At 35.1% G+C, this 27,081-nt stretch overlaps 1 protein-coding gene across 1 annotated transcript in view; it reads left to right on the forward strand.

Moving 5' to 3' along the window:
• Positions 1–27,081, forward strand: part of LOC123542103 (endothelial PAS domain-containing protein 1-like) — a 53,914-nt gene that overhangs the window by 23,080 nt on the left and 3,753 nt on the right. The window contains exons 2-3 of the mRNA XM_053543925.1: positions 8,902–9,008; positions 16,438–16,582. Of these exons, the coding sequence (XP_053399900.1) occupies positions 8,902–9,008; positions 16,438–16,582 (252 nt within the window). The remainder of the gene's footprint in view (positions 1–8,901; positions 9,009–16,437; positions 16,583–27,081) is intronic.

Below are 27,081 nucleotides of genomic sequence, written 5' to 3' on the forward strand. Positions count from 1 at the left end.
TTGATATAGATTGATGAAACCTTGCGTCTTTATCATGATATGAACTTGCGCACCTACTCTCTTTTATCTGGGTCCGCCCCCTATTTCCAGAGTTGTGGCCCCTGAAATAGTAAAAAAAATGCATATTTTCACCTAATTATGTGCCTCACTCAGAAACTATTTAATGTAAATTCATGAAACCTTGCTTGAGTCTTTATCATAATGTGACCTTGCACACTTGGCATTCTTCTTGAGAATTTTAGCGTTTATTACCCTTACGTTATGGCCCTTGAAATAGCCAGAATAGTGGATTTTCTGTTTGTGATGCTCATAGCTCAAAAGTATATGGTATAGAATAATGAATCCTTTTCATATTTTTTTTTTAGGCTATACCCCATTAAGACTGCAAACATTTGAATTATTTCCCCTTATTTGTGACAAATGTATCAGTGGGGGTGTGGGGGGTGGGGGGGGGGGGTGCACACCCTGTGTCCTACAGACACATCCTAGTTTTTCTTTGTTTTATTAATTTGCCTTGAGTAGAGACCTGTAACAATATTCTGTAGATTCCTTGAACACTTGTCTTGCAATATTGTAAAAACACTCTAATTATTCATTGTCAGGTCTGCTTTGAGCTTAAAATATCCTGCTCACATCTTGTCACACCATCTCCCGTCTATAAGAATTACGTTATAATGATTATATTGTTCTGAATTGCATGCAATGTTCCTGGACAGGATTGCATGTAGAAGTAACATTAATCTTTTTCCTTGTTACATTGCTTTAAGGAAAGAGGGAAATCGGAAAGGATGGTGAACCATAAAAACAATGGGGATACAGCAGCTAACTTAATTACTGTTGTTATAATTGTGTTGTTATTTCATAGAAGTAATGTTTAGTGAAAAAATTAAGTTTCCATGAAATATGTATTAAGTGGATTAGAAGGATTGCAGGTTTTTCCTGGAAAGACCCTACTTTCATTATGATTTGATTTGCTGATCTGCAGTAAGCTGTAACATAGGTTAAAACCATTTAGTAAGGCAGTCAAAGCATAAAGCTATAGCTTTTTGTGTACATTTTCAGCAGGTAAAATATATAGTGATTACAATGGACTTATTGGATCAGTGGATGGTACCTTATTTGCAAAACTGTTTCCACTTTAAGGGCAGGTCTTACATTATTGAGGGTTCTGTTGCCTGAATAAATAATATATGTTTGTGGGTTTGTGGTAAGGAGTGGACTGACTTTGTCCACACTGCAACTTGTATGTAGCAAATAGCTTATTGTACAAAGGTTGCTGTTGCTGTTGTAATAATTTGAAGGCTGTGTCTGGTTACCACTATGTGGACATTTTATAGTATACAATTTGTTTACTTCGAAAGAATTGATGGTTGGACTTGGTCTGATATAATTTATTTATCTGTTATGGTGCAACTTGTAAACATTTGAAATTTATGTAAAAGTTTTGACTGTTTTTGTATAGACTTGGTTGTTGAAATTTATGTACAAGTTTTGACTATTTTTGTATAGACTTGGTTGGATGGTATCTGTTATGGTGCAACTTGTAAACATTTGAAATTTATGTAAAAGTTTTGACTATTTTTGTATAGACTTGGTTGAATGGTATCTGTTATGGTGCAACTTGTAAACATTTGAAATTTATGTAAAAGTTTTGACTATTTTTGTATAGACTTGGTTGGATGGTATCTGTTATGGTGCAACTTGTAAACATTTGAAATTTATGTAAAAGTTTTGACTATTTTTGTATAGACTTGGTTGGATGGTATCTTTTATGGTGGCCAGCTTGAAGTTTATGTAAATATTTGTGGTATTTTAACAGCCCTATAAGATTGTTACAGCATAGAACATTAAATTCTACTGAAGCATGCTAATATTTCTAGCAGTATACTCATTAAATCTTATTGAATTTTCCAGCAAAAATAAATTTGTCTGATTTTCTCAGAATTATTTGTTTGGCACATCTTGAACTGTCACGCAGTCTGCTGACATTTTGTCAACCAATAAAAGCACAGCCAAACCAGCAAAATCAATTCAATGCATATTTGAGTGTTTTGAGTGAATATTTTCTTAGAGAAAATTGTTTAAACCATATGGGGGAAATTTACTTCAAAATGACATTTTTATGCATTAAACATTTTCAGGAGATTTAGCTTTATTGTTAAACCATATATTGTTTCTTTCATTTGTTGGTTTTCATGAAAAAATTAGGTTAGCAATTTAATTATCTAAATGAATTTCTTTAAATTTCTCATAAAAACTTTATTTTGTGCTTAGCTTGATTAAATTCTCTACCATATAAGGAATGCCTGCACAAATTTAGAAGATGAAAGACAAAATTTAGATCAAACCTTACAAGAAAAAAGTAAAAATGTTTTTACAGCTGGTGGCATGTAATTTCAGGGTGTTTTCACTTTTTTCCACTGAGCTCTGAAACCTATAGACAAAAAAATGTGGCTGAAACTCAAAAGCCATACATTTGAAACCAATAGACCTAGGTCTGCCTGTCTGTGCTCATAGTTCAGTAAGCAGATGAAGTCCTGAATAATGTATTTGTTTTGGGGCGTTTTATGCCCCCGGCATCTACTGATGTGGGAGGCATATAGTGATTGTCCTGTCCGTTCGTTCATTCGTCCGTCCATCCGTACAAGGTTAACCAATAATAACGACTTTATTTATTGTGGATAACATATTTGGCTATGCCAATTTACAATATGGTCCACATATACATGGCTATATACAAAAACAATGAACATGAATAAAATTATGTCAAAATAAAACACAGAGTTATATGTTATCAGAAAAATAATATGAGAATGAAATATATACAATACAGGACACTATATTTGCTAACTGGAGTATTTACATTGAAAATGGTGAGAGATGGTAGAGACAGTATTTCCTGACACTTAATTACAATTATGAATTATTGTACTGTCAGAGTATTGCCACTGAAGGTATGATCTTTTTTTTTTTTTTTTTTTTTTTTTTTGGGACCTTTTCGTCTACCCCTAATAGAATGCCTTGATACTAATACAGATTTAACCTGTGACCATTCCTCATCTTCAGACATCACCTGACCTCAGTTTGTCCTTGACCTTGAACTTGACCTCATTTTGGACTTAGGTTGCTTTGTATCGACAAGGATGCCACTGGGGGCATCAAGCATTTATTGAATGCAGCTCCTTGTTTATATAAAAATGCTTTGGATTAATGCACAGTGCAAACTGTGTAGAGCAAAATACTTATTGTATTGTACAAAGGTTGCTGTTGCCATTGTATGAAGGCTGTGTAACCTTATTCAGTTTATTTTTCACTATAAGCTCTACTGTATGGATATTTTCAAGAAGCCAGTTTCCTTCCAACAAATTGCAGGTGTACAGACTTGGTCTGATTGTATCTGTTATGGTACAACTTGTAAAAATTTGAAGTTCTTGTAAACATTTCTAGTATTTTTGAACAGTCCGGCGGTCAAAGTATTAAGTTAGAGCCTTTCAAATTTATTCCAAATCATAGTCTGCTTAAGCAGAAGCATACTCATTATCTCTTTTTGAATGTTCTAGTGCAATAATTTTGTCTGGGTTTTTGGTAATTATTTGTTTGGCACATCTTGACTGTCACGCAGTGGACTGACATTTTGTCAACTAATTAAGGCTCAGTGAAAACAGTAAAATCAATTCTGTGCATCATAGAATGTTCTTAAGGGAGTATGTTCTAAAAGAAAATGGTTTAAATGGTGGGGGGCTAAAACTTTCCTTCGCAATGACTTTTATGTGTCAAATATTTACAGGAGTTTAGCGTTCCTCTGAAACTGTAACATATCTTCAGTTACATAGTTATTTCTGTTATTTGTTGCTTTTAAGAAAAAAGTAGGTTGGCAATTTAATCAGATTTGAATGTAAATGTAAATGAGTTCATTTAATTTTCTTGTAAAATTTATCTTGTGCTTTACTTGATTAAATTCTCTATTGTATTAGTAACGCCTGCCCACATTTATAGCAGAATTAAAGTATTTCTGACCCAGCTTTGAAGGAATGAGAAAGAATGTTTTACTCGATATTATCTCATATACTTTCAGTCTATTTTTATTAAATCAAATACCTTTCTTTTCTTACATGAGGAGCCCAGACAAAGTATTGTTCAAACATTTATGGCTGAAGCTCTGAAACCTACCTATGAAACCATACCTTTGTCTGCCATCCCTTTTCAGTAGAAAGGGCGTAGATCTATTGATAAGTGGTCCTGAGTTCGACCCCCATCCAAGATTTAAATATAAGTTACAAATCAAACTTGTTTGTTTCTTTAAATTTGAATACATTGTTCCATTAATCAAGAAAATATGTTACTAAAAAGGAGGTTTCTTTTCAAGATGTATCTTTTGCTGATTTAGTCCAGTTTGCCACTGCTCTTGTTCAGTTAATTCTTCATTTAACAGATCTAGCTTAAAATAAAGTTTAATGCCAAATGAAAAGTCTCCAATTGTTCAGATAGGAAGTTTTAATATACGGACGTCATCCTCAGGGAATTGGAACCGTTTCCACTGATTTACTGAGTAATGGATTTGATTTGTCACTTAGTAGACTGTATTGATCAGATCTACAGAGAAGTACCTTCAGCTCTATATTTCAATATAGGAAACTTCACGTCATTTCTTAGTTTCATTTTGAATTAATGGTTAGCTGAGACTTATTGCTCTGTTGTATCTTCAGGTCTGTCTGATATATCTCTTGCTTACACTGCTAATTTTCCAGGTGTATATTTCTTATTTTTCAGTTCTATCTTCAAGTCTTTCAGCTTTATCTATTGTTTGTTCCTGGTCAGTTATCTATGTGGTACTGTATGTCATAAAACATAGGCCACAGGAGGCAAGAGAGCAGGGATTGCCCCAAATTGCTCACTAAGGTGTATTTTGATTCTTGTCTGCAATGTAGTCAAACCATTTGAACAAACTTAAAAGAGATACTGGCAAGGATGCTCCAGACAAGAGTTTGATTCAGATCCATGAAGTCACCAGGTACAAGAGAAGAAGACATTTTAACGAAAGTTTTGACCAAGGAAGTACCCACCTATACTAGAAATATATAATCTGTCATTTACTCCAGCCGCACAGGGATTTGTCTGCACTCTTGATTAATGTAATGGATTTGGATTGTCACTTAGTATGCTATTGATCAGAGCTCTGGAGATTATAGACCATCATTTATTGCCCAGGACAACTTTATTTTTCTAAATATATATAAATCACAGGAGAAATTCATCCTTGCTATATATGTTTTAGTTTGAACTTTCACCAACATAGTGCTACTTACGTAATTTCAGGTTTCAACTTTTAATCCTATTTAACTCTGTCTATAATTCATCTTATTAAGCCTGAGTTTTTCTTTTCTAGATGGAAAAGAAATTCAAAATTGTCTGTCTATATCACTGGTGTCTGAAAGTTACATTGGTACATAGTCTCTTAATGGCTGAAAATTTGTCTATAATTGACAGCTTGGTTGTAACTGTCATGGCTTTCTCTTTTGATCTATGGTGGAAAACCAGTTTAGCAATTGTGTCTACTGTACTTTGGGCTATTGATCACAGTCTGGACTTTGTTCTTGCATATCAACAGATTGAATATCTGGTTAATGTCATTATTTCGTACTACTGGGTCACAGCAGATCAAAATAAAGGTTTGAAGTGGGCACAGAAATTGAGTATTTCTGACTGGAGCTCTTGAAATGCAACAGTATTTTGAGAAAAGTACGTAGGAACTTCCTGGTATGCTACCATTATCAACTTTGTGTATGATTATTTCTGCTGGATAATTACAGCTTTTCAAAAAAAAAATTGAACCTTTAATCTTTCTGTATTTAAACAAAGGGATTCAGTTTGAATAAACAGTTCATCTCCACAAACCTGTTTATATGCTATTGTTGCTCACTTTACTTATGTCTCACAAAAAAACTTTCTTAAAAGATGCAGTTCAATCACCGTCTGTCTGTGATAGCTCTAGATTGCATTAGGGAATATTAAGAACTATTCTTTGTAAAAGGTTAAGAGAAATTCCTGCATTAGATAATGTCTTATATGTCTAGTGGATATATTACTCTTAAAGACAATTTTTAAATACGTCTATAAGATTTATCATGTGGAGACTTAAAATAGACTTGAGTGAGAGATTTTGTTTTTCAGTAATGAAGATCATGTGTTTTGTAATTTAAGTGTGGGTTGTTTGTACATCATTAGCAGCTGATTGAATGGTGTCTGAAAAAAATAGCATTTAAGGGGACTGGCCTCAGAAAGATGTTTGAAATATAGCATTTAAGGGGACGGGCTTCCAAAAGATGTGTGAAAAAATGGTGTTCAAAAGAACTGGCCTCGAAAAGATGTCAGGAAAAAAGCATTTAATTGGATTGGCCTGAAAAAAAAAAACAATACATTTACAGGGACTGACCTCCAAAAGATGTCAGAAAATATAGCATGCATCAAAAAGATATCAGGAAAAAAGCATTTAATAGCACTCTCTCGTATGTAAGGATCTGTGACATCACCGATAAGGTCTGCTATCTAAAAATAGCACAGGACTCAATTTGCGGACAAACAATCGATGCATTCACTGTACAATAGCATAAGTAAACCGTAGATTTGGCATTTATTTCGTTATTTTTGTTCAAGTTTCAAGCCTGCACATCGTAAACAAATGTTTTTTCTTCACTTTTAATTTCGATAAACTAGACCGAGAAGCAAAGAGTCTTTATTTTTTAACATACCGATTTTTCATCAATATATGAATGGATAATGCTATTATATTATTCTGTTCATTATGTGTCACATCCAGTTTTCAGAAATATTTAGGAGAAAAAAAGATGCCCACTAGCAAAAATTTATTAACAAAAATGTTTAGACAGAACAGAAAAAAAAAATCCCAACTGTTCTTCTTAGTTTCCGTCATATATCAACATTATATTTTTGTAATTTGTTTCATCCGTTAGTGTTAATAATTTTATACTTGAGAATGTAAAAAAAAATATTATTATCGCATAATTCAGTTTACTAAAATTTCGAAATGTGATGAACAACACGTATAATTTAAAGTAAACTGTCATACACATTTCATATTCGGCCACATATTCAGTTCTTCATTGAAACAATTAACACCTCTGTGATATACATATCTTGTGTTCTATTACAAATGACCCCTTAGTGTGACATATAGATATTTGACTTTCGGAGGTAATATTTAGATGCTATCTGATAAAACATGTTGCTAAACTAATGCAGCACCATTTTTTTCTACCAAATCATGCATAAATATGTATTTTCAATAAAGAAATGCTTGACGGACCCCGACCACAGCTGACATCTCAACCGCCTCATTGTCGATCATCAACAAGTTTGCGTCTTGTGTTTTGTGAATCAGTTCTTTAAAATGAAATATGTGTAGGTTCTTTAAAAGTCATGAATTAAAATCATTTTGCATGAAATGTTTTAACCATAAATGCTTTTTTCGGCGTTTCGAAACTCGAAAATATTGTAATTTGTTATTAAGAGTTTAAACTCTTTTTCTGGTGCAAAATTTTAATCATGAGTATTTATTGCAGAATATGTGCAATGCAACATACTTTTTAACAGTGCTCTTTATTTGCTTACCATGTTTTGAATTGTCTCGTTAAAAAGAGTACGTCATTTTGTATATTTCCTACATTTGTTCCAATATGTTTCTTTATATTAGTTATTGTTTCTTTTATTCATTCTGTTAACAGGTGAGACAATTCAGGTGGCATGTTACATTTTAATACCCTTCGAAGTTAACTAAATTGTCCTTGTCCGCAATTCGCGCATTGCATTATGGTATAACTGCTGTGTGTTCTATTTATAGAACACGAGAGAGTGCTATTGGACAGACCTCCAAGAAATGTATGAAAAAAAGCATTTAAAGGGAACTGCCTCCAAAAGATGTCAGAAAAAAGGCATTTAATTGGACTGGCCTCCAAGAGATGCATTTAAAGAGACTGGCCTCCATTTGATTTAAGGAAAAAAGCATTTAATTGGACTGGCCTCCGACAGGTATCTGAAAAAATGGCATTTAAAGTGACTGGACTCCAAAAGATGTAAAAGAAAATAGCATTTAAAGCGAATAGCCTCCAAAAGATGTAAGGAAGAAAGCATCTAAAGGGACTTGCCACCAAAAGATGTCTAAAAAGAAAATAGCATTTAAAGGGACTGGCCCCCACAAAAAGTCTAAAAGTAGTATTCAGTGGGACTGTCCTCCAAAAGATGTCTGAATAAATAGCATTTAAAGGGACTGGTCTCCAACAAATGTCTAAAAGTAGTATTCAATGGGACTGGGCCCCAATAGAAGTCTGAATAAATAGCAGGTCTCTGGGGCTGGCCTCCATAAGATGTCTAAAAAGTAGTATTAATTGGGACTGGCCTCCGAAAGATGTCTAAAAGTAGTATTCAGTGGGACTTCTGAATAATTAGCAGGTCTCTGAGTAGCATTGAAAGGAACTGACCTCCAAAAGAGGTCTAAAAAGTAGTATTCAATGGGACTGGCCTCCAAAAGAGGTCTAAAAAGTATATTCAATGGGACTGGCCACCAAAACATGTGTGAGTAAATCTGAATAGCATTGAAAGGGGCTGGCCATAGAATCTACATTATTTATTATCAAAATTAAATTATTATTATATTATCATAGCTTTTTAGCTGTACTGACCTGATTTAATTATAATGCAGTGCACATAAAAAGCCAAACTAAGTTGGAGGAGAGATCACTAATCCCAGTATTTTTCAAAGTTTTGTTTTTATTGTCTCCCTTAGATCACAATATTTCCATTTCAGGAGAGCTCCCAATAAGGTATGTCTTGTCTGTTACATCTCTCTCTACACAATTGACAAAGTTACTGTTTTTGTCTTTTCAGAATTATAACATTGATTGGATATGAGCCGAGTGAAGTAATAGGTAAAACAGCCTACCATTTTCACAATCCAATTGATGCTCCAAAAGTGGGAGATTGTCACCAAAACTGTAAGTACTTTCCTAGGTTTTTAGCTCAACTATTTGAAGAATAGGTAGAACTATCCTACTCACCATGGCATTGGTGTTGGTATCACACCTTGGTTAAAACCATTTTTCACAGATAATGACAATTACCTTTGTTGCATATACTGACTTTTTGCAGGGTAAATGAATGAAAACTTCAAGAGTCAGGAGTAGAGGACAAATTGCTACAGGTGAAGTCCCCTCTGTCAAATTTACAGAAATACTTGCATTTGCATTATTTGGTTTTTTCCTACTGGGGTATAATGTTTGAATGTTTTTAATGTTTGAAATACCTGTTAAAACTATAGAGCAGACAGTATAATTATATAAAACATTCCAATATAATTTTCAAAAACATTACACCATATATTGCCTTATAAAATGCCCTCCCTTGGGGTGTTACATTTGGCAGATAGTGGGCATTTATTATAGACCTAAAAATTTCTTGTTTGTTTTTTATATACATTTTTAGCTCATTTGATTTTTGGAAAAAAAAATGATGAGTTATTGTCATCACTTGATCGGCGTTGACGTTGGCGTTGCCCGGTTAAGTTTTATGTTTAGGTCAGCTTTTCTCCTGAACTATCAAAGCTGTTGCTTTAAAACTTGCAACACTTGTTCATTAAAGCTAACTCTGTACAGCAAGAAACATAACTCCATCCTGCTTTTTGTAAGAATTATGGTCCCTTTTGGACTTGGAAAATATCAGATTTCTTGGTTGAGTTTTATGTTTAGGTCCGCTTTTCTCCTAAACTATCAAAGCTATTGCTTTAAAACTTGCAACACTTGTTCACAATCAATAGCTGACTCTGTACAGCAAGAAACATAACTCCATCCTGCTTTTTGCAAGAATTATGGCCCCTTTTGGACTTAGAAAATATCAGATTTCTTGTTTAAGTTTTGGGTTTAGGTCAACTGGTCAAAGCTATTGCTTTAAAACTTGGAGCAGTTATTCGCCAATAAAAGCTGACTCTGCACAGCAAGAAACATAACTCCATCCTGCTTTTTGCAAGAATTATGGCCCCTTTTGGACTAAGAAAATCAGATTTCTTGGTTAAGTTTTATGTTTAGGTCAGCTTTTCTCTTAAACTGTCAAAGCCATTGTTTTAAAACTTGCAACACTTGTTCACCATCAAAAGCTGACTCTGTACAGCAAGAAACATAATCCATCCTGCTTTTTGCATGAATTATGGCCCCTTTTGGACTTATAAAATATCATAAAAACACACGGGTAGGACAATATTTCTATTATACGAGACAAAAAAATCAGATGAGCATCTGCACCTGCAAGGGGGTGCTCTTTTTATAAGTAGATATAGACTATAAATGATAAATCCAACTTTTTAATGAGTGAAATTTAACTATTTTAGCACTTTCATAGAGCTGGTATACACTTACGTCCTCAATTACCCTAAAAAATATTTTATAGTTTTATTAGCTTGACCATTCATAGAATAGTAGAGCTATTGGACTCACTCATGCGTCGGCGTCCGCATCGGCGTCCGCGTCCCGATTTGGTTAAGGTTTTGTATGTAAGCTGGTATCTCAGTAACCACTTGTGGGAATGGATTGAAACTTCACACACTTATTCACTGTGATAAACTGACCTACACTGCACAGGTTCCATAACTCTGTTTTGCTTTTTTACAAAATTATGCCCCTTTTTCGACTTAGAAATTCTTGGTTAAGGATTTGTATGTAAGCTGGTATCTCAGTAACCACTAGCAGGAACGGATTGAAACTTCACACACTTATTCACTGTGATAAACTGACCTACATTGCACAGGTTCCATAACTCTATTTTGCTTTTTTACAAAATTATGTCCCTTTTTCGACTTAGAAATTCTTGGTTAAGGTTTTGTATGTAAGCTGGTATCTCAGTAACGACTTGTGGGAATGGATTAAAACTTTACACACTTACTCACTGTGATAAACTGACCTACATTGCACAGGTTCCTTAACTCTGTTTTGCTTTTTTATGAAATTATGCCCCCTTTTCGACTTAGAAATTCTTGGTTAAGGTTTTGTATGTAAGCTGTTATCTCAGTACACACTAATGGGAATGGATTGAAACTTCACACTCTTGTTCACTGTCATGATCTGACATGCACTGTATAGGTCCCATAACTCTACTTTGCAATTTTTTCAAAATTATGCCCCTTTTTCGACTTAAAAGTTTTTTGTTAAGTTTTTGTATGTAACCTGGTATTTCATTATCCACTTAAGGGAAAGGATTGAAACTTCACGCACTTGTTCACTTTATGAGCTGATAAGCACTTTGAAGGTTCCATAACCCTTTTTCCCATTTTTACAAAATTATGCCCCTTTTTCGACTTTTGTATTCATTCAATTGACAAGGCTGTTGAATAGTCGAGCGTTGCTGTCCTCCGACAGCTCTTGTTTGAAAGTATGGTGGGGGCATTTATTAAGGGGGAGATCCTTTATCCTTATCATGCTGGACACGATTGATTCTGCTTTGGCAACCAGTGTAGATCATGATCTGCACTGTTCACCATTCAGTTAGTATCTTTTTGGTAAGCGTCCCTTTTAACAGTTGATAGTACTGGCCAAATTGAAAGATGGTCAAGTTCATTATAGAAATTTAGCAGGGTAAGGGTTAATAAGGCAAACCTTGATGTAAATTGGTGCAAATAATATATATTTAAACATAAGGCTTACATATGGTTTACCCTGTGATCTTAGTCAGCTATGGTTATGGTTTATTTATAGTAACGGAAGTAAATGTGTTTTTACACTCTTCCAGACATATCACACTATTAGCTATTTTTAGATATTTGAAATGTTTCTTGGCTTTTTCTTATACAGAAAAAGGAGGAAATTATTTTTTAAAAAAATAGTCTGTAGCCTAGCAGACTATAATAGCACTTTTTGGCACTTAAATGCAAATAATCACATGGCTCAAAGTCTAGACCTCAGCAAAGACATTGATTTTTGTGTCACAGAAATTGTTGGCAATAACTTTTGCTTTAGCTGATGTCTTTATTGTGTTTTAATGAATATTTTCCTATCTTCTATGACTTCGAACAAATAAAAAGCGTCTTTTTATATCTTATATGACTGTCTGCCATGCTATCCATGCATAACAATGGACACTGCCTTCAGTAATTGATTGCTAAACAATAGGGAATTATTTGTCTAGAAGATGTTCAGCTAACAAGGAAGGAATAAAAGCTATAGAAATTGGAGCTGGTTTTGATAATGAGGAAAATGATAATAATGATTTGATATTAAATGGCATAAAATATTTTTGACTCCCTATCCTAGGTGTTACATTTCATAGAAAAGCATTATATAGAACAGGTTATTCCAGGAAAATGATTGCAGAATGAAACTAAGAATAATGTAGGAGTTTCTATGTCATGAATACTGGAGCTGCAGGAAATATCAGACAGTAGGTGCGGTGCGCCTTATATGACATATCTCGAAAAAGGGCAAAGCATATTAAAGTGCAGCAAAGTCAGTTTAGTATCAGAATAATTATGTGCACCTTTGAACATGCACTGGAGACAATCCGATCCATCCATAAGTGGAGTCATCAGTGTCCCATAGACACACACATAGTTCCAAGTGTTTTTGACAATCTTCTGCAGTACTTGAAGATGATCTGTCAGTCTTTACGATAGTACCATTGGTGTGGTGAAGGATCAGATCACAGGCATGTTTGAAGAAGAGGAGGTATATTATTTTGCTCATGTCAGCCAGTCAGTCTGTCATTTGATCCTTAGACAGTTTGGTTTTCAATCAGTAACTGGAGAACCTTGGCCAAAAATTTCATAAAATGATTGCCAGTGGCTACCTAATGACCCCAGTTGTCTTAAGAGTTCAGTAGGTTTACATCACAGTGACCTTAATATTCAAAAGGGTTACCAATCAGTAACTAAGGAAGGCTTTGGAATATTGTACATTTGTGTATTCAAAATTCAAAGAATGATTGCTTCAGATTAGAAGATGGCTTTTGGTTGTCAGTAGGTCAAAGGTCAGAATAACTGTGACCTAGGGACTGAAGCCAATAACTAGAGAATGCATAGAATGATTGTTTTTGGTCACCTGGTGACCCCTATTGATTTAGGGATAAGTAGATGAAAGGTCAAGATCACAGTGACATTGAGACCAAAAGTGGTTACCAACCATTGACTGGAAAATGCTTTGGTCTACAGTGGTCTAACTTCAAAGATCAATTGAAGAAACTATTGTTTTATGGTCAGTAGGTCAAAGGTCAAAGGTCAAGGTCATAGTAAAATTGAAGTTGTGAACAGTTTCCAATGAATAAATGGAGAATGTCATGTGGGTTAAAGCCCCTCTGACATTATCAAAACCACACAGAACCAGCAAACAAACAGACAAGGATATAGATAATCCACTAAAGTAATAGAAGCAATGTAGACCTGGGCAAAGTCATTGATTTTAATATCACAGAAAAGCTTCTTCATCTGGTTTTAGACCAAACAAGGCTGTTTATAGTCTTTTGTATATGACTGTTAAATGTCATGCACAGTAGTTTATTGACTACAATAATTGATTGTTAATACAGGTAATTATTTTAAATGTGTTTGGTTAAAACTGGAGAAATGAGATACAGAGAGATTTGTTTAAAATATTGTAGACTTCCAATCCCAGGTGTAACATAGGTGGATAATAGAAATTTGACAAGGGAGTAGTAGACGTAAAAACTGTTGTTGTTTTTATTAAGTTAAGAAATTGTCTTTGCAACACAAGATAGAATTAGTTTTTTATGAGGTTTGAAGTTGTTTGTCAACAGTGTTTCAGTAATGTACCATGGCTGTCAGTTTAACTTTGCCATTGTTTCTTTACTAACTTGTTCTCCATATAATTATATCAGACAATTTCCCCACATGTGTCAGAGGTGGAGGATATATAATCGCAGACACACTGTCTTCTGTCACATCATGACAGATGAGAAGATATGCAAATAATATTACAGATGTCCTGTGCCACACATGTTATCATTATGGCTAGGGTGTCCTGTGCCACACATGTTACGGCTCGGGTGTCCTGTGCCACACATGTTATCATTATGGCTAGGGTGTCCTGTGCCACACATGGTATGGCTCGGGTGTCCTGTGCCACACATGTTATCATTATGGCTCGGGTATCCTGTGCCACACATGTTATGGCTCGGGTGTCCTGTGCCACACATGTTATGGCTCGGGTGTCCTGTGCCATACGTGCAATGGCTAGATTTGGTCATATATTACACATAGGTTTTGTGCCTAGATGTAGTCATGTCAATAACAGTGGTCATATGCCACAAATGTAGTTGCCAGATTTAATCCTTTATATGATACATGTCCTGTTTCACACTTATAAGGTGTAGATGCAGTCCCATACCATACATGCAATGGCAAGATTTGGTCATTTATTACAGAGAGGTTCTGTGCCATAATGCAATGGCTAGATGTAGAAATGTATTACACAGAGATCCTGTGCCATAATGCAATGGCTAGATGTAGTCATGAATAAACAGAGTTCACGTGCCATAATGCAATGGCTAGGTGTAATCATGTATTACACAGAGATCCTGTGCCATAATGCAGTGGCTAGATGTAGTCATGTATTACACAGAGGTCATGTGCCAAAACGCAGTGGCTAGGTGTAGGCATGTATTACACAGAGATTCTGTGCCATAATGCAATGGCTAGATGTAGTCATGTATTACACAGAGATCCTGTGCCATAATGCAATGGCTAAATATAGTCATGTATTACACAGAGGTCATGTGCCACAATGCAGTGGCTAGATGTAGTCATGTATTACACAGGGATCCTGTGCCATAATGCAGTGGCTAGATGTAGTCATGAATTACACAGAGTCCATGTGCCATAATGCAGTGGCTAGATGTAGTCATGAATTACACAGAGTTCATGTGCCAAAATGCAGTGGCTAGATGTAGTCATGAATAACACAGAGTTAATGTGCCATAATGCAATGGCTATGTGTAGTCATGTATTACACAGAGATCATGTGCCAAAACGCAGTGGCTAGGTGTAGGCATGTATTACACAGAGATTCTGTGCCATAATGCAATGGCTAGATGTAGTCATGTATTACACAGAGATCCTGTGCCATAATGCAATGGCTAAATATAGTCATGTATTACACAGAGGTCATGTGCCACAATGCAGTGGCTAGATGTAGTCATGTATTACACAGGGATCCTGTGCCATAATGCAATGGCTAGATGTAGTCATGAATTACACAGAGTCCATGTGCCATAATGCAGTGGCTAGATGTAGTCATGAATTACACAGAGTTCATGTGCCAAAATGCAGTGGCTAGATGTAGTCATGAATTACACAGAGTTAATGTGCCAAAATGCAATAGCTAGATGTAGTCATGTATAACAATGGCTAGATGTAGTCATGAATTACACAGAGATCCTGTACCATAGTGCAATGGCTAGATGTAGTCATGTATTACAATGGCTAGATGTAGTCATGTATTACACAGAGATCCTGTGCCATAATGCAATGGCAAGATGTAGTCATGTATTACAGTGGCTAGGTGTAGTTATGTATTACACAGAGATCCTGTGCCATAGTGCAATTGCTAGATGTAGTCATGTATTACAATGGCTAGATGTAGTCATTTGTTACACAGAGGTCCTGTGCCATAATGCAATGGCTAGCTAGATGTAGTCATGTGTTACACAGAGGTCCTGTGCCATAATGCAATGGCTAGATGTAGTCATGAATTACACAGAGGTCCTGTGCCATAATGCAATGGCTAGATGTAGCCATATGTTTATACAGAGGTCCTGTGCCATAATGCAATGGCTAGGTATAGTCATGTGTTACCCAGAGGTCCTGTTCAATAATGCAATGGCTAGATGTAGTCATGTGTTATACAGAGGTCCTGTGCAATAATGTAAAAAGCTGAAAAAGTCTCTTTTTGACCTAAAGTGTTTGGATGTGACTTTAAACTAAAGAAAAAGATTCTGTGCCATACATACTTTGGCTAAATGTAGCCATATTTTATGCCGAGTCTCTGCCATACCATTTGCAAGATGTAGTCTTCATTTCAGAGGTTTGGTGTCACACTAGCAATGGCAAGATGTAGTCACAATTATCACAGAGATACCATGCCACATATGTAATGGCAGGATATAGTCATATTCATTCCAGAGGTTCTTTGCTATACATGCAATGGCAAGATGTAGTCATGTTTACAAAACCTTATTTTTTTTTATAATACTTTTACATTGTGTTGAAGTTTTTGCACATCACATTAGACTTTAGAGATATTGATTAATTAATGCATCAGGTCCTTAAGGGAATGAATCCAAGATACCCTGCCAGATGTTTATACATGTTTTTATAGGTTTTGGTATAATATATTAATATTTGATAAAGTATGTTGATTTTATGCATTTCAGTAATGATCAAAGGAAACTCTGTGAGTAAATACTACAGATTTCTGGGCAAGACAGGTAACTGGGTGTGGCTACAAACCCGGGCAACTATTATCTACAACACTGCCAATAAACCACAGTATATTGTCTGCATGAACTATGTTATCAGGTAATTAGTTTGAATTGAATTATATTTACTTAACATAAATCACACTTTATAACTGTTTTTATAAAACTTTGACCAGTGTCAATTCTTTTTAGAGTGATACCTAAATTCTGCTTTTGATGGGATTGAACCCTGAACCCCTGGCTACAGAGTCTGAAGCTTTACCCTGATAACTGCAGTACCTTCCCCTTAAGAGTATTGCTTGTATGTACAGTGCTGTGTTGTCAGAAAAAAGCTAAGCATATTGTGATTTTGTGAATAGTAATGTCTGAAATTTGTTAGTTTTAACATGGAAATTTTACAGTATATTGCCAACAGTAACAATGTTGTTAGGAAATTCTACAATATTTTGCCAGTGTTATCAGAAAAGTCAACAGAATTTTGCCAATGTTATCAAAAAAATTCTTTAGTATTTTGCTAGTGTAAGCAGGAAATTCTATAGTATTATGCTAGTGTAACCAGGAAATTCTATAGTATTTTGCCAGTCGACTGTAAGAATAATGCTATCAATGTATAGTATGGTAGGCATGTCAGAAGTCAATGTCACAATTTAATACAGTTTCTTGATCAGTAACTTGATAATGTTTGGGCCTTCATTTGTCAAAATTCATATGATGGTTGCCTGTAGCCAGTAGATTTCTAGTGTTGTTTTAGGAGTCATTAGGTCAAAAGTCAAGGTCACAGATACCTCAGACAGGCCATTACGGGGTCCTATGTCTTACAAACAGCGCTTGTTTTATGCTCTTTTTTAATCACCACTAGATTTCAGTAGTATTTAGTTGGAATGATCATGTTCATACCTTGTTTTATATATATGTCAGCTTAATGGGCTGTAGTGCTAGGTAAAATTAATTAACTTGGATGCTATTTACTACCAGAAAATATTTCTCTAGAGATTCAGAGGATGTTATGTCAGTCATGTCTGAGAAGGTGTAAAACTGAGCATATTCATATTGTGCTTAACATAGTATAAAATGAGCATATATGTCAGGGAAAGCGCTACAGCGGAATGTTTGTGTGTGTGTGTGTGTGTGATTTCTTAGTAATTCGTATATCCTGGAAATCCCATTATCCATTTATGTGGATATCACATTATAGTAGGTACAGGTATATTTTGTTTTGTGGGTATAAACAACATCTGTAGAGTTAATGTTGTGTGACATTTTCGTAGTGGCACTTTTTTTGCTGGTCTAATTACAGTCTCTATCATTTCTCCAGTGGCAAAATATGAGTAAAATGGCAATTCAACTTTTAGAACACAATGCATGGTTAGTGTTTGAAATTTAATCAATTTTTGAATAGATCCTTACATAAAAAATAACATCTCTAAGTATGTGATAATGATATAAGTAAAGACATTCTGTGCAGTGTAATATAACTTCCACCTTAGCCATCTTCTGCTCAGAAACCCAGAAAGAGGGTACAATTTGCTGACCTCTTTGACCTGAAAAGCATTGACAATGGTTACCTTACAGTTACTTATGGAGATGAACATTTTCAAAACTTGTTGTTCAGGTGTATCTGGTGCAAGGATGGACAGATATGTCACAAGTCCAACTCTTGTTGTCTGCTCAAACCTCAAGTTTGGAATGATGTCATATTGAAATAGAACCTGGCCTATTGGTTGCTTATAGTAGGACTCAAGTTTTGAATGCATAATTATGGGGTCAGTGGAATCAAGGTCAGGGTTATCATTACTAAAAATAAAAAGTCTAAGAAAAATGAATCATTGGAAACTTCAACTATAGTAAGCTGATATCAACACCATGACTGGGATGCCATATGGGGTCACTTTCACCATAACTAAAAACTTTTATTATGTCTCCCACCACACAGTGGTGTGGGAGACATATTGATTTATTCCAGTCTGTGTGTGTTTGTGTGTGTGTCTGTCTGTCTGTCACAAAGCTTGTCCGCACTCTAAGTCAAACATTTCTCATCCGATTTTCACCAAACTTGAACAAAATGTGTTTGACCATAAGACCTCGGCCAAGTTTGATAACTAGCCAAATCGGTCCAGGCGTCTTGGAGTTATGGCCCTTGAATTACCAAAAATCGTTTTTTAGCTCGACTATTCATAGAATAGTAGAGCTATTGGACTCGCCCATGCGTCGGCGTCCGCTTCGGCGTCTGCGTCCGCGTCCGTGTCGGCGTCCGCGTCCCGATTTGGTTAAGTTTTTGTATGTAAGCTGGTATCTCAGCAACCACTTGTGGGAATGGATTGAAACTTCACACACTTATTCACTGTGATAAACTGACTTACATTGCACAGGTTCAATAACTCTGTTTTGCTCTTTTACAAAATTATGCGCCTTTTTTGACTTAGAAATTTTTGGTTAAGGTTTTGTATGTAAGCTGGTATCTCAGTAACCACTTGTGGGAATGGATTGAAACTTCACACACTTATTTACTGTGAAAAACTGACTTACATTGCACAGGTTCCATAACTCTATTTTGCTTTTTTACAAAATTATGCCCCTTTTTCGACTTAGAATTTTTTGGTTAAGGTTTTGTATGTAAGCTGGTATCTCAGTACTCACTAATGGGAATGGATTGAAACTTCACACACTTGTTCACTGTCATGATCTGACATGCACAAAGCAGGTCCCATAACTTTATTTTGCTTTTTTACAAAATTATGCCCCTTTTTCAACATAGAAATTTTTGGTTAAGTTTTTGTATGTAAGCTGGTATCTCAGTATCCACTAATGGGAAAGGATTGAAACTTCAACACAGTTCACTGTCATGATACATGAGTGAAAAAGGATAAAAACTTAAATTTTGCTTTTTACAAAATTATCCCCTTTTCAACTTAGGAGTTTTTTTGGTTTTAAATTTCTTATTTGTAACGGGTATCCATCCCACTAAGGAAAAGGGTTTAAAATTCATACACTTGTCCACTGTCATACTGAAACCTTGCAGTTCCATAACCCTACTTTACTTTTTTACAAAAATTTATGCCCTTTTTTTCGACTTATTCTTTCAAGCGACAAGGCTGTTAAATACCCCGGGGTTTTGCTGTCCTCCGACAGCTTTGTTTTTACCTTGCCCACTCTAATTCGGTTTTTTCACCAATTTCCCAACTTAAACAAAATTGGTTTGACCTGAGACTTCCAAGTTCGAAAACTGGCCAAATGGGCCCCGGGCTTTTTGGAGTTAGGGCCCTTAAATTTATAAAAAAAAGGGCCTTTTTATTTTTCCCACTCTAAGTCGAACATTTTCACCGATTTTCAAAAAATTTAAAAAAATGTGTTTGCCCCATGAAAACCCCGGGCCAAAGTTTGTAACAGCCAAACGGCCAGGCAATTTAGAGTTAGGGCCCTTGAATTTCTGAAAAAATCCGTCGTTTACTCTGTCCGCTCTCAAGCGAACATTTCTCATCCAAACTTCACCAAATTGAACAAAAGGGTTTTTTGGCATTTTTTAAGCCTACCCAAATTCGAAAAACTGCCAAATCCGCCCAGGCATTTTTGATTTAAGGCCCTTGAATTAACTGATTGGTTTCCACTCATCCAGACCATCTTTTGGATCCACCGTCTAAAAACACTAAGAAACAAAACCCTTTTTTTATAGGGGCAGTTTGGGAGACGCGCTTTTCTCAAAAGCATCTTAGTTTGGATTGATATATAGAAATAAAACTTGGCTTAAAGGTAGTTTATAGTAAGACCATGGCTAGGATTGTATATATGGCCAATCGGAAAAAGGTCAATGCCAGTGTTACTAAAAATACTATAAAAAAAGAGTGTTTGATTGATAACCCAAGTTAGAACAAAATTAATCAAATGTAATTTAGGCTACATGAAGTTTATATATAGTAAGATCAAGTTTTGTGTCCATATAATGTCAGTTGCCTAAAGGTCAAGGCTAAAAATAGAATAACAATGTCAACAGGATAAAAGAACCAGTTAAATCTTCACCTTTATTTGTTTATATAAAAACCAAGCGGGTTTGTTTTCACGCATTTTGTAAAGGACAATTACGAAAATAAAAAAAAAATGTGTCGTATGGCTTATATAGGGGTATGAAACAGTTTTAAAAATTTATAGGAGCCCCCAGATTGCAGGCACTGTTGTCAACAGATTAAAGGTCACTGTAACTGTAAAAAGAAAATCAGTGTTACTTAATTAATTAAACTGTTTATTGAATTGTGGTTTGTAATTTCCATGCTGAAACATTGAGTCACTAGCGCAGAAGTTTATTAGAGAACAAAAGTCTTTTATATGAAAAGGAGGGGGGAAAAAAAAGGTTTGTTATTGCAACGGGTTTCCCACTGTTCATTCAGATAAAATCTTAAAAAGATTATTCCCCAAATCCCGTTTGTGATTTTGAATCTTAAAATTTTTTTTAAATATTGAAAATTTTTTTTTTTCACATGTTTGTCTCAAAAACAACAAAATATTGAAAAAACTTTTTTTAGATTTTACTACTTGACCCCACAAGAGCCAATTTTTTTAAATGGTAAATTCTCTGAGAAAGAAAATCGCAATCCTTAACTACTTGGAAGGGGTTTAAAGCACCCACTACGGAAAGTCATAGTGTCCCTTTTATTGGTATGCATTTTTTCTGGGCACAACCATTACAGTGATTTAGAAATAAATAGTTTTATTTTCTGCAACAAACAGCATTCTGCGGCAGCTGCCCTTTTTTTGTTTGGATGTTGGGTTGGTTTCCCCGATGGAAAACGAATTAGTGCAGGTTTTTGGGGACAGCTTGACCATTGACTTAAAGAGATAAATAACTTACTTGTTCCCTTTAAACATTGAAGGTTTTTAAGATTGGCCCTTTCCCATCCCAAAAAATATTGGCTCACACAACATTGTGAAAAAGGTTTTTCACAAATTTTTTAGTTAAAACTTTTTAAAAGGTAACACTGAAATTAAAAAAAAAAAAACTTAAAAAAAAAAATTTTTAATAATTTTGCATGAACTTTGTGTTTTTTTTGGGGCCCCAGTTTATATACGTTCATGTTGCCATAAATTGAGGGCCTCCACCCTTTTGGGGTCAATAAGAAAGAACAAAAAATTGGGTAAGGCAAGTGGGGGTTGTTATTAACATTTTGAAAAATGGTTCAAGGCCTTGCAACAATTTGTTGCAGCAAAAAATTTTTTTGGTCCAATCACAAAGTCATGAGGGGTTAACTTTTTCTTTTTAAATAAAAAAAGGTGGTTTAAGGGTGTCACTTGTACGGGGTAGTTAGGAATCAATTTTTTTTTTTTAAGATTAAATTATCCTAGCGATCAACACTTATCTCGGCGCATGAATCTTATCTTGAGCTCAACATCTTATCCGGCGATAAACATCTTATCTTGACGATAAACATCTTTTTTTCGTGCCACCTCTTACGAGGTTTTCAACAATTTTCTTGGGCGCCCATTTTTCTGACGATAAACCCCTTCTGGAGGGATCAAAATAATTTGAGCAATCAACATCTTATCTTGAGCGATCAACATCTTATTTTCGTCCACACATCTATTTAGGTATTTTTGTGCGCACGAAAAATCTTATCTTGACGATTTAAAAAAAAAAAAAAAAAAAAAAAAAAAAATTAAATTTAGGCAAAAAAAAAAACACATATTATCTTGAGCGATCAAAAAATATTACTTGAGCGATCGCATCTTATCTCGAGCGATAACATACATATTGAGCATCAAATCTATCTTACGATCAACACTACCCGGCCACGACATCTTATCTTGGATACCAATTTTTTTAAAAGCGATCAACACTTATTTCGTGCCCAAAATCTATCTTGGCATCCATCTTTTCTCGAGCAATCACATATTATCTTGAGCGACAAATTTTATCTTGACATCAACATTTTATCTCAGCGATAAACTAGTTTTTGGAAAATCAACATATTATTTTGAGCGATAAATCTTATCTGTGCGCATGACATTTATCTTGAGCGATCAAAAAATTTATCTTGACATCAACATATTATTTGGCGATCAACATACATCTTGAGCGTCAAAAATTTTACTCGAGCGACAAACTTTTCTTGGGTCACTTACAAAATTATTAAGGTTTTGTGTGAATTCTGATATTTAGAAAAAAACATAGGGGCTGCCACCTTTTTAGTTTTTATTTAGATTATACTTATAACCATTTCACATGTTGCAGGGTTGACATTTAAATAGGGAACGATAAAAAAAGGCAGCAAAAAATCAGTGATGACAAAAAATAAATTTTAAGTCCTTGACAAAAAAAAAAATAGTATGTAGGCTTCGCTATGGAAGCCCTGGGGGTAAAACTGATTTCCCGAAATTTTCCCACTTTGACTTCTAACTTTTGGCATTCTCTCATTTCCCAACTTCTTGACTTCCTACTTCCTACGTCTAACTTCCACACTTTTGACTTCTGGCTCCGCACTTCTGACTTCCAACTTCCGCTTCGACTTCTTTACCACTTCCACACTTTTTAAATTTCGACTTTTCACTTCTTACTTCCTTCTTCCTAACCCTTCGCACTTTGACATCAACTTCCCATTCTGATTCCAGCTTCTGACTTCATACCCCGACTTCCAACTTTCACAAACTTCTTTCTCAGACTTCCAAAAAAGAAAGTTGGCAGTCAGAATGCGGAAGTTGAAGCCAAAGTCAGGAATTAGAGTTCCGAAGTGTGAAAGTCAGAATGCGTAGTTAAAAGGGAGGGAAAATAAGAATCAATAAGAAGTGTGGAATTGAAATCAGAATCGAAAGGCAGGAAGTTAATCCAGAAGTGCGGAAGTTAGAAGTCAGAATTGCAAAGTTAGAAGAGGAAGTAAGAAGTCAAAAAGTCGGAACTAAGAAGTGTGGAATTTTGGAAATCAGAAGTCGAAAGTCGGGAAAGTTAGAAGTGCGGAAGTTAGAAGTCAGAAGTGCGAAGTTAGAAGAAGAAGTAAGAAGCGGAAGTAAAAGTTGGAAGTTTGAAATCAGAAGTCAAAGCCCGGGAATGGAAGTCAAGAAGTTTTTTGGAAGTTAGAAAGTCAAAGTGCAAATTAGAAGTAGGAAGTCAAGAAAGTTGGAAGTGAGAAGTGCAAAAGTTAGAAGTCAGAAGTGGGAAGTAACGGAAATCAATTGTTCCTCCAGGCCTTCCATACTTCGGCCTTTATATTAAACCATTTCCTTGTTTCCCTTAATTAAATACAGCAAACTCAAATGATATGTTGATTGCTTGAGATAGATTTTGATCGCTCAAGATAATATGTGATCGCTCGAGATAAGATTGAACGCTCAAAGATAAGATGTTGTGCGCACGATAAGATGTTGATCGTCGAGATAATGTGATCGCTCAAGATAAGATGTTGATCGTTCAAGATAATATTTGATCGCTCGAAATAAGATGCTGACGCTTCAAGAAATATGTTGATCGTCGAGATAAATGTTGATCGCTCAAGAAATTATTTTTTGATCGTCCATATAAGATTTTAAAATCGCTCGAGAGAATAGTTAAACGCTCAAGATAAGATGTTGATCGCTAAAGTAATTTTTTTGTTTCGTCAAGATAACCTGTTGATCGCTCGAGATAAGATGTTGATCGCTCAAGATAAGATGTCGCGCGCAAACGAAATAGATGTTAAATCGCTCGAGAAAAGATGTTTAAATCGTCAGATAAGATGTTTATCGCTCCAGAAAAATATGTTATTCCTCAAGAAAAGATGTCTTTTCCACACGAGATAAGATGTTGATCGCTCAAGAAAATATGTTGATCGCTCGAGATAAGATGTTGATCGCTCAAGATTATATGTTGTTTCGCTCGAGATAAGTTTACGCTAAAGATAAGATTTGTGCGCAACGAGATAAATGTTGATTCTCAAGTTTAAGATGTTGATCGCTCGAGATAAGATGTTGACGCTCAAGTTTAAAATGTTGGCGCACGAGAAAAAATGTTATCGCCGAGATTTAATCCTAAAAAAAAATAATTGCATGTCCTAAACATACCACCGTACACTTAAACACATTATCTCTGACAGTGAAGAAATTATATGGAAAGTGTACTCTTGAGTAAGTTGAATTTCTGCTGTTTTCTTAGTTGCTTCCCTTTATTCGAAAAAAAATACATGTACACAAAATTATACACATCAGAGTGAAAAGATCATAATTTGTAATTAATTTTTTTTATATAATTCTATATTTTATAATTAGCTATAATTTATTATTTTTCTTTCATATAGTTTTTTATTTACTGTATTGTGCCAATTCTTGATATCTATTATAAAACTTGGAACAAGTATTAATTTATGGAAACTGGTTTGTGGTACTGAATTTTCAACTTTAACATCAATATCAGGATAGGTCAAAGATCTCTTAAATGTTGCAATTCACTTATGCAGAACATATCTTTAATATTTGTGTTCTGAAGTTTATCATACCCCCATAATACAAATTATATTGAGGGCCTCTTGTGACCGAATGGTTAAGGTCGCTGACTTCGAATCTCTTGCCCCTTACTGATGTGGGTAAAGTCTCACTTGGGATGTTGAATTTTTCATGTGAGACGCCATCCAGCTGGCTTACGTAAGTCTGATGGTTCTACCCAGGTGCCGGCCTGCGATGAAATAACGCACAGAGGGGCATCTCGGCATCTTGGGTCTTCCTTCACCATCAAAGCTGGAAAGTTGCTACATGTACTAGTCAATGCGTCGTTAAACCCAACAATGCAAACAAACAAATTATATAAGGGCTGTTTTAGGATAAAGCAAATCTATTAAGATATTAGTTAGTCTGTTTCTAAGTCTTCCCTGGTGACTGGAATGGATTTTCAGATAACTCACATAATTATGTTCTCCATGTTAACCCTTATTATGCTGGACGCAATTGATTCTGCCTTTGTGTCCAGTGTAGATCATGATCAGCCTGCACAATCATGCAGTCTGATCAAGATCTGCACTGTTCGCCGTTCAGTGTCTTTTTGGTAAGCACCACTTTTCATAGTCAGTAGTAATGTCCAAATGAAAGATGGTCAAGTTCATTACAGAAATTTAGCAGGATAAGGGTTAATACAACCAGATTCATACATCACCCAGGTCACTAAGGTCAAGGTCACACTTAGTGGTCAGAGATCAAATGGCTTTTTTTTGTGTCTGCTCCATATCTTCTAAACCACTGGAAGGATTGTCCTAAAAACATGCATCAATTATTTACTTGATAAAGTTGATAATTATTTATTTGTTGTCTGTTGGTGGGATCCTCTGAATAATTAATTCTTGTTACAGTGGTTGATTTATTATGACATTGCTAAGTAATGTACTTCATTAGGACACAATTAGTGTTGACATAGGCATGAAGTTTGTATGTCTGAGCATGGAGAAATGCTTCACTGTTTTCCTGTATGAAAATACGTTGGAAGCGGAATAACTACCTACTTTCAGCTGTTGCTAGAAAAAAAACTGATTTTTCTGCACTTCCAAGCACAGCACTATTGGAAATCAGCAAATAGCTAACACAAGTTGCTTAGTGAATGAGTACAAATGTATGGGAAACTACTATAATGTTTGAAAGTATAAGCTGACAAAATGACAACATTTTACACTTGGAATATGATCTAGTGTTGTTTATATCAGGGAATAATTTGATAGTGTGTGGGCCTTGTCTACGACACAAGTTTTCTAGAAATTGCGGTCGTCAATATATTTAGCATGTGTAAAACGCTAAAAACGGAGACAGTCAGTGAAAATAATAACAGGTAGGGCTTTCATGGTTTATTGTATTGAAAATACAAAACACAGGTATTTAAGAAGATATTTTTAGAATTAATAACTGATACATCCGTACCAGCCATGTGACGACATATTTATAAATTTGATTTCTTCCGTCTCGGATTTTCATTCACAAACAATATAAATGAGGGAAGGTAGTATGATAGTAATTTCACATGAAATGCAATATTATTGTTTAAGAAGAAAAAAACATGGTAATTATTGATAATGGCAACAAAAATGAGACTATACATTATTAAAGGAAATTATATTATTGTAAATTTGAGTATGCTGTGTTGGTGCGCCATAAAACCCAAATAAATAAATAGATAAAATTGAAATAAAAAAGGAAGGCTGCAGTGAAGTAATGAGAGTAGCATGATTTTCTGTAGTATTGAAATCATAACTCTTGAATTATGTACATGGATTTGTCTAGATTTTTTTTAAATGTTTTGAGATAATGATAAAAAATAATAGTGAGCATTAAATGGGACTGGCTTTGTTGCTCTATGGCATCTTGATCAGGAGTATTCAGAAAATATTTTAGTCTTTTATTTTTGCAATGAAAGAGTCATTTTTGTTCGTCCTATTTAAGTCTACAAAGTATTCCAAACACTTTTTCTCTGATTGACCTATCATTTCTTCTCAAATAACCGATCCAACCTTTTTTTCTCTGGTTGACCTTTCAGCTTCAGATGATTGATCCAACCCTTTCTTCTCTGCTTGAACTTTCAACATCAGATAATTGATACAACCCTTTCTTTTCTGGTTGACCTTTCAACATGAGATGATTGATCCAACTCTTTTTTTTATGCCCCCGAAGGGG

This window comes from Mercenaria mercenaria, chromosome 1 (assembly GCF_021730395.1).
Source record: "Mercenaria mercenaria strain notata chromosome 1, MADL_Memer_1, whole genome shotgun sequence".
Taxonomy (NCBI): Eukaryota; Metazoa; Mollusca; class Bivalvia; order Venerida; family Veneridae; genus Mercenaria; species Mercenaria mercenaria.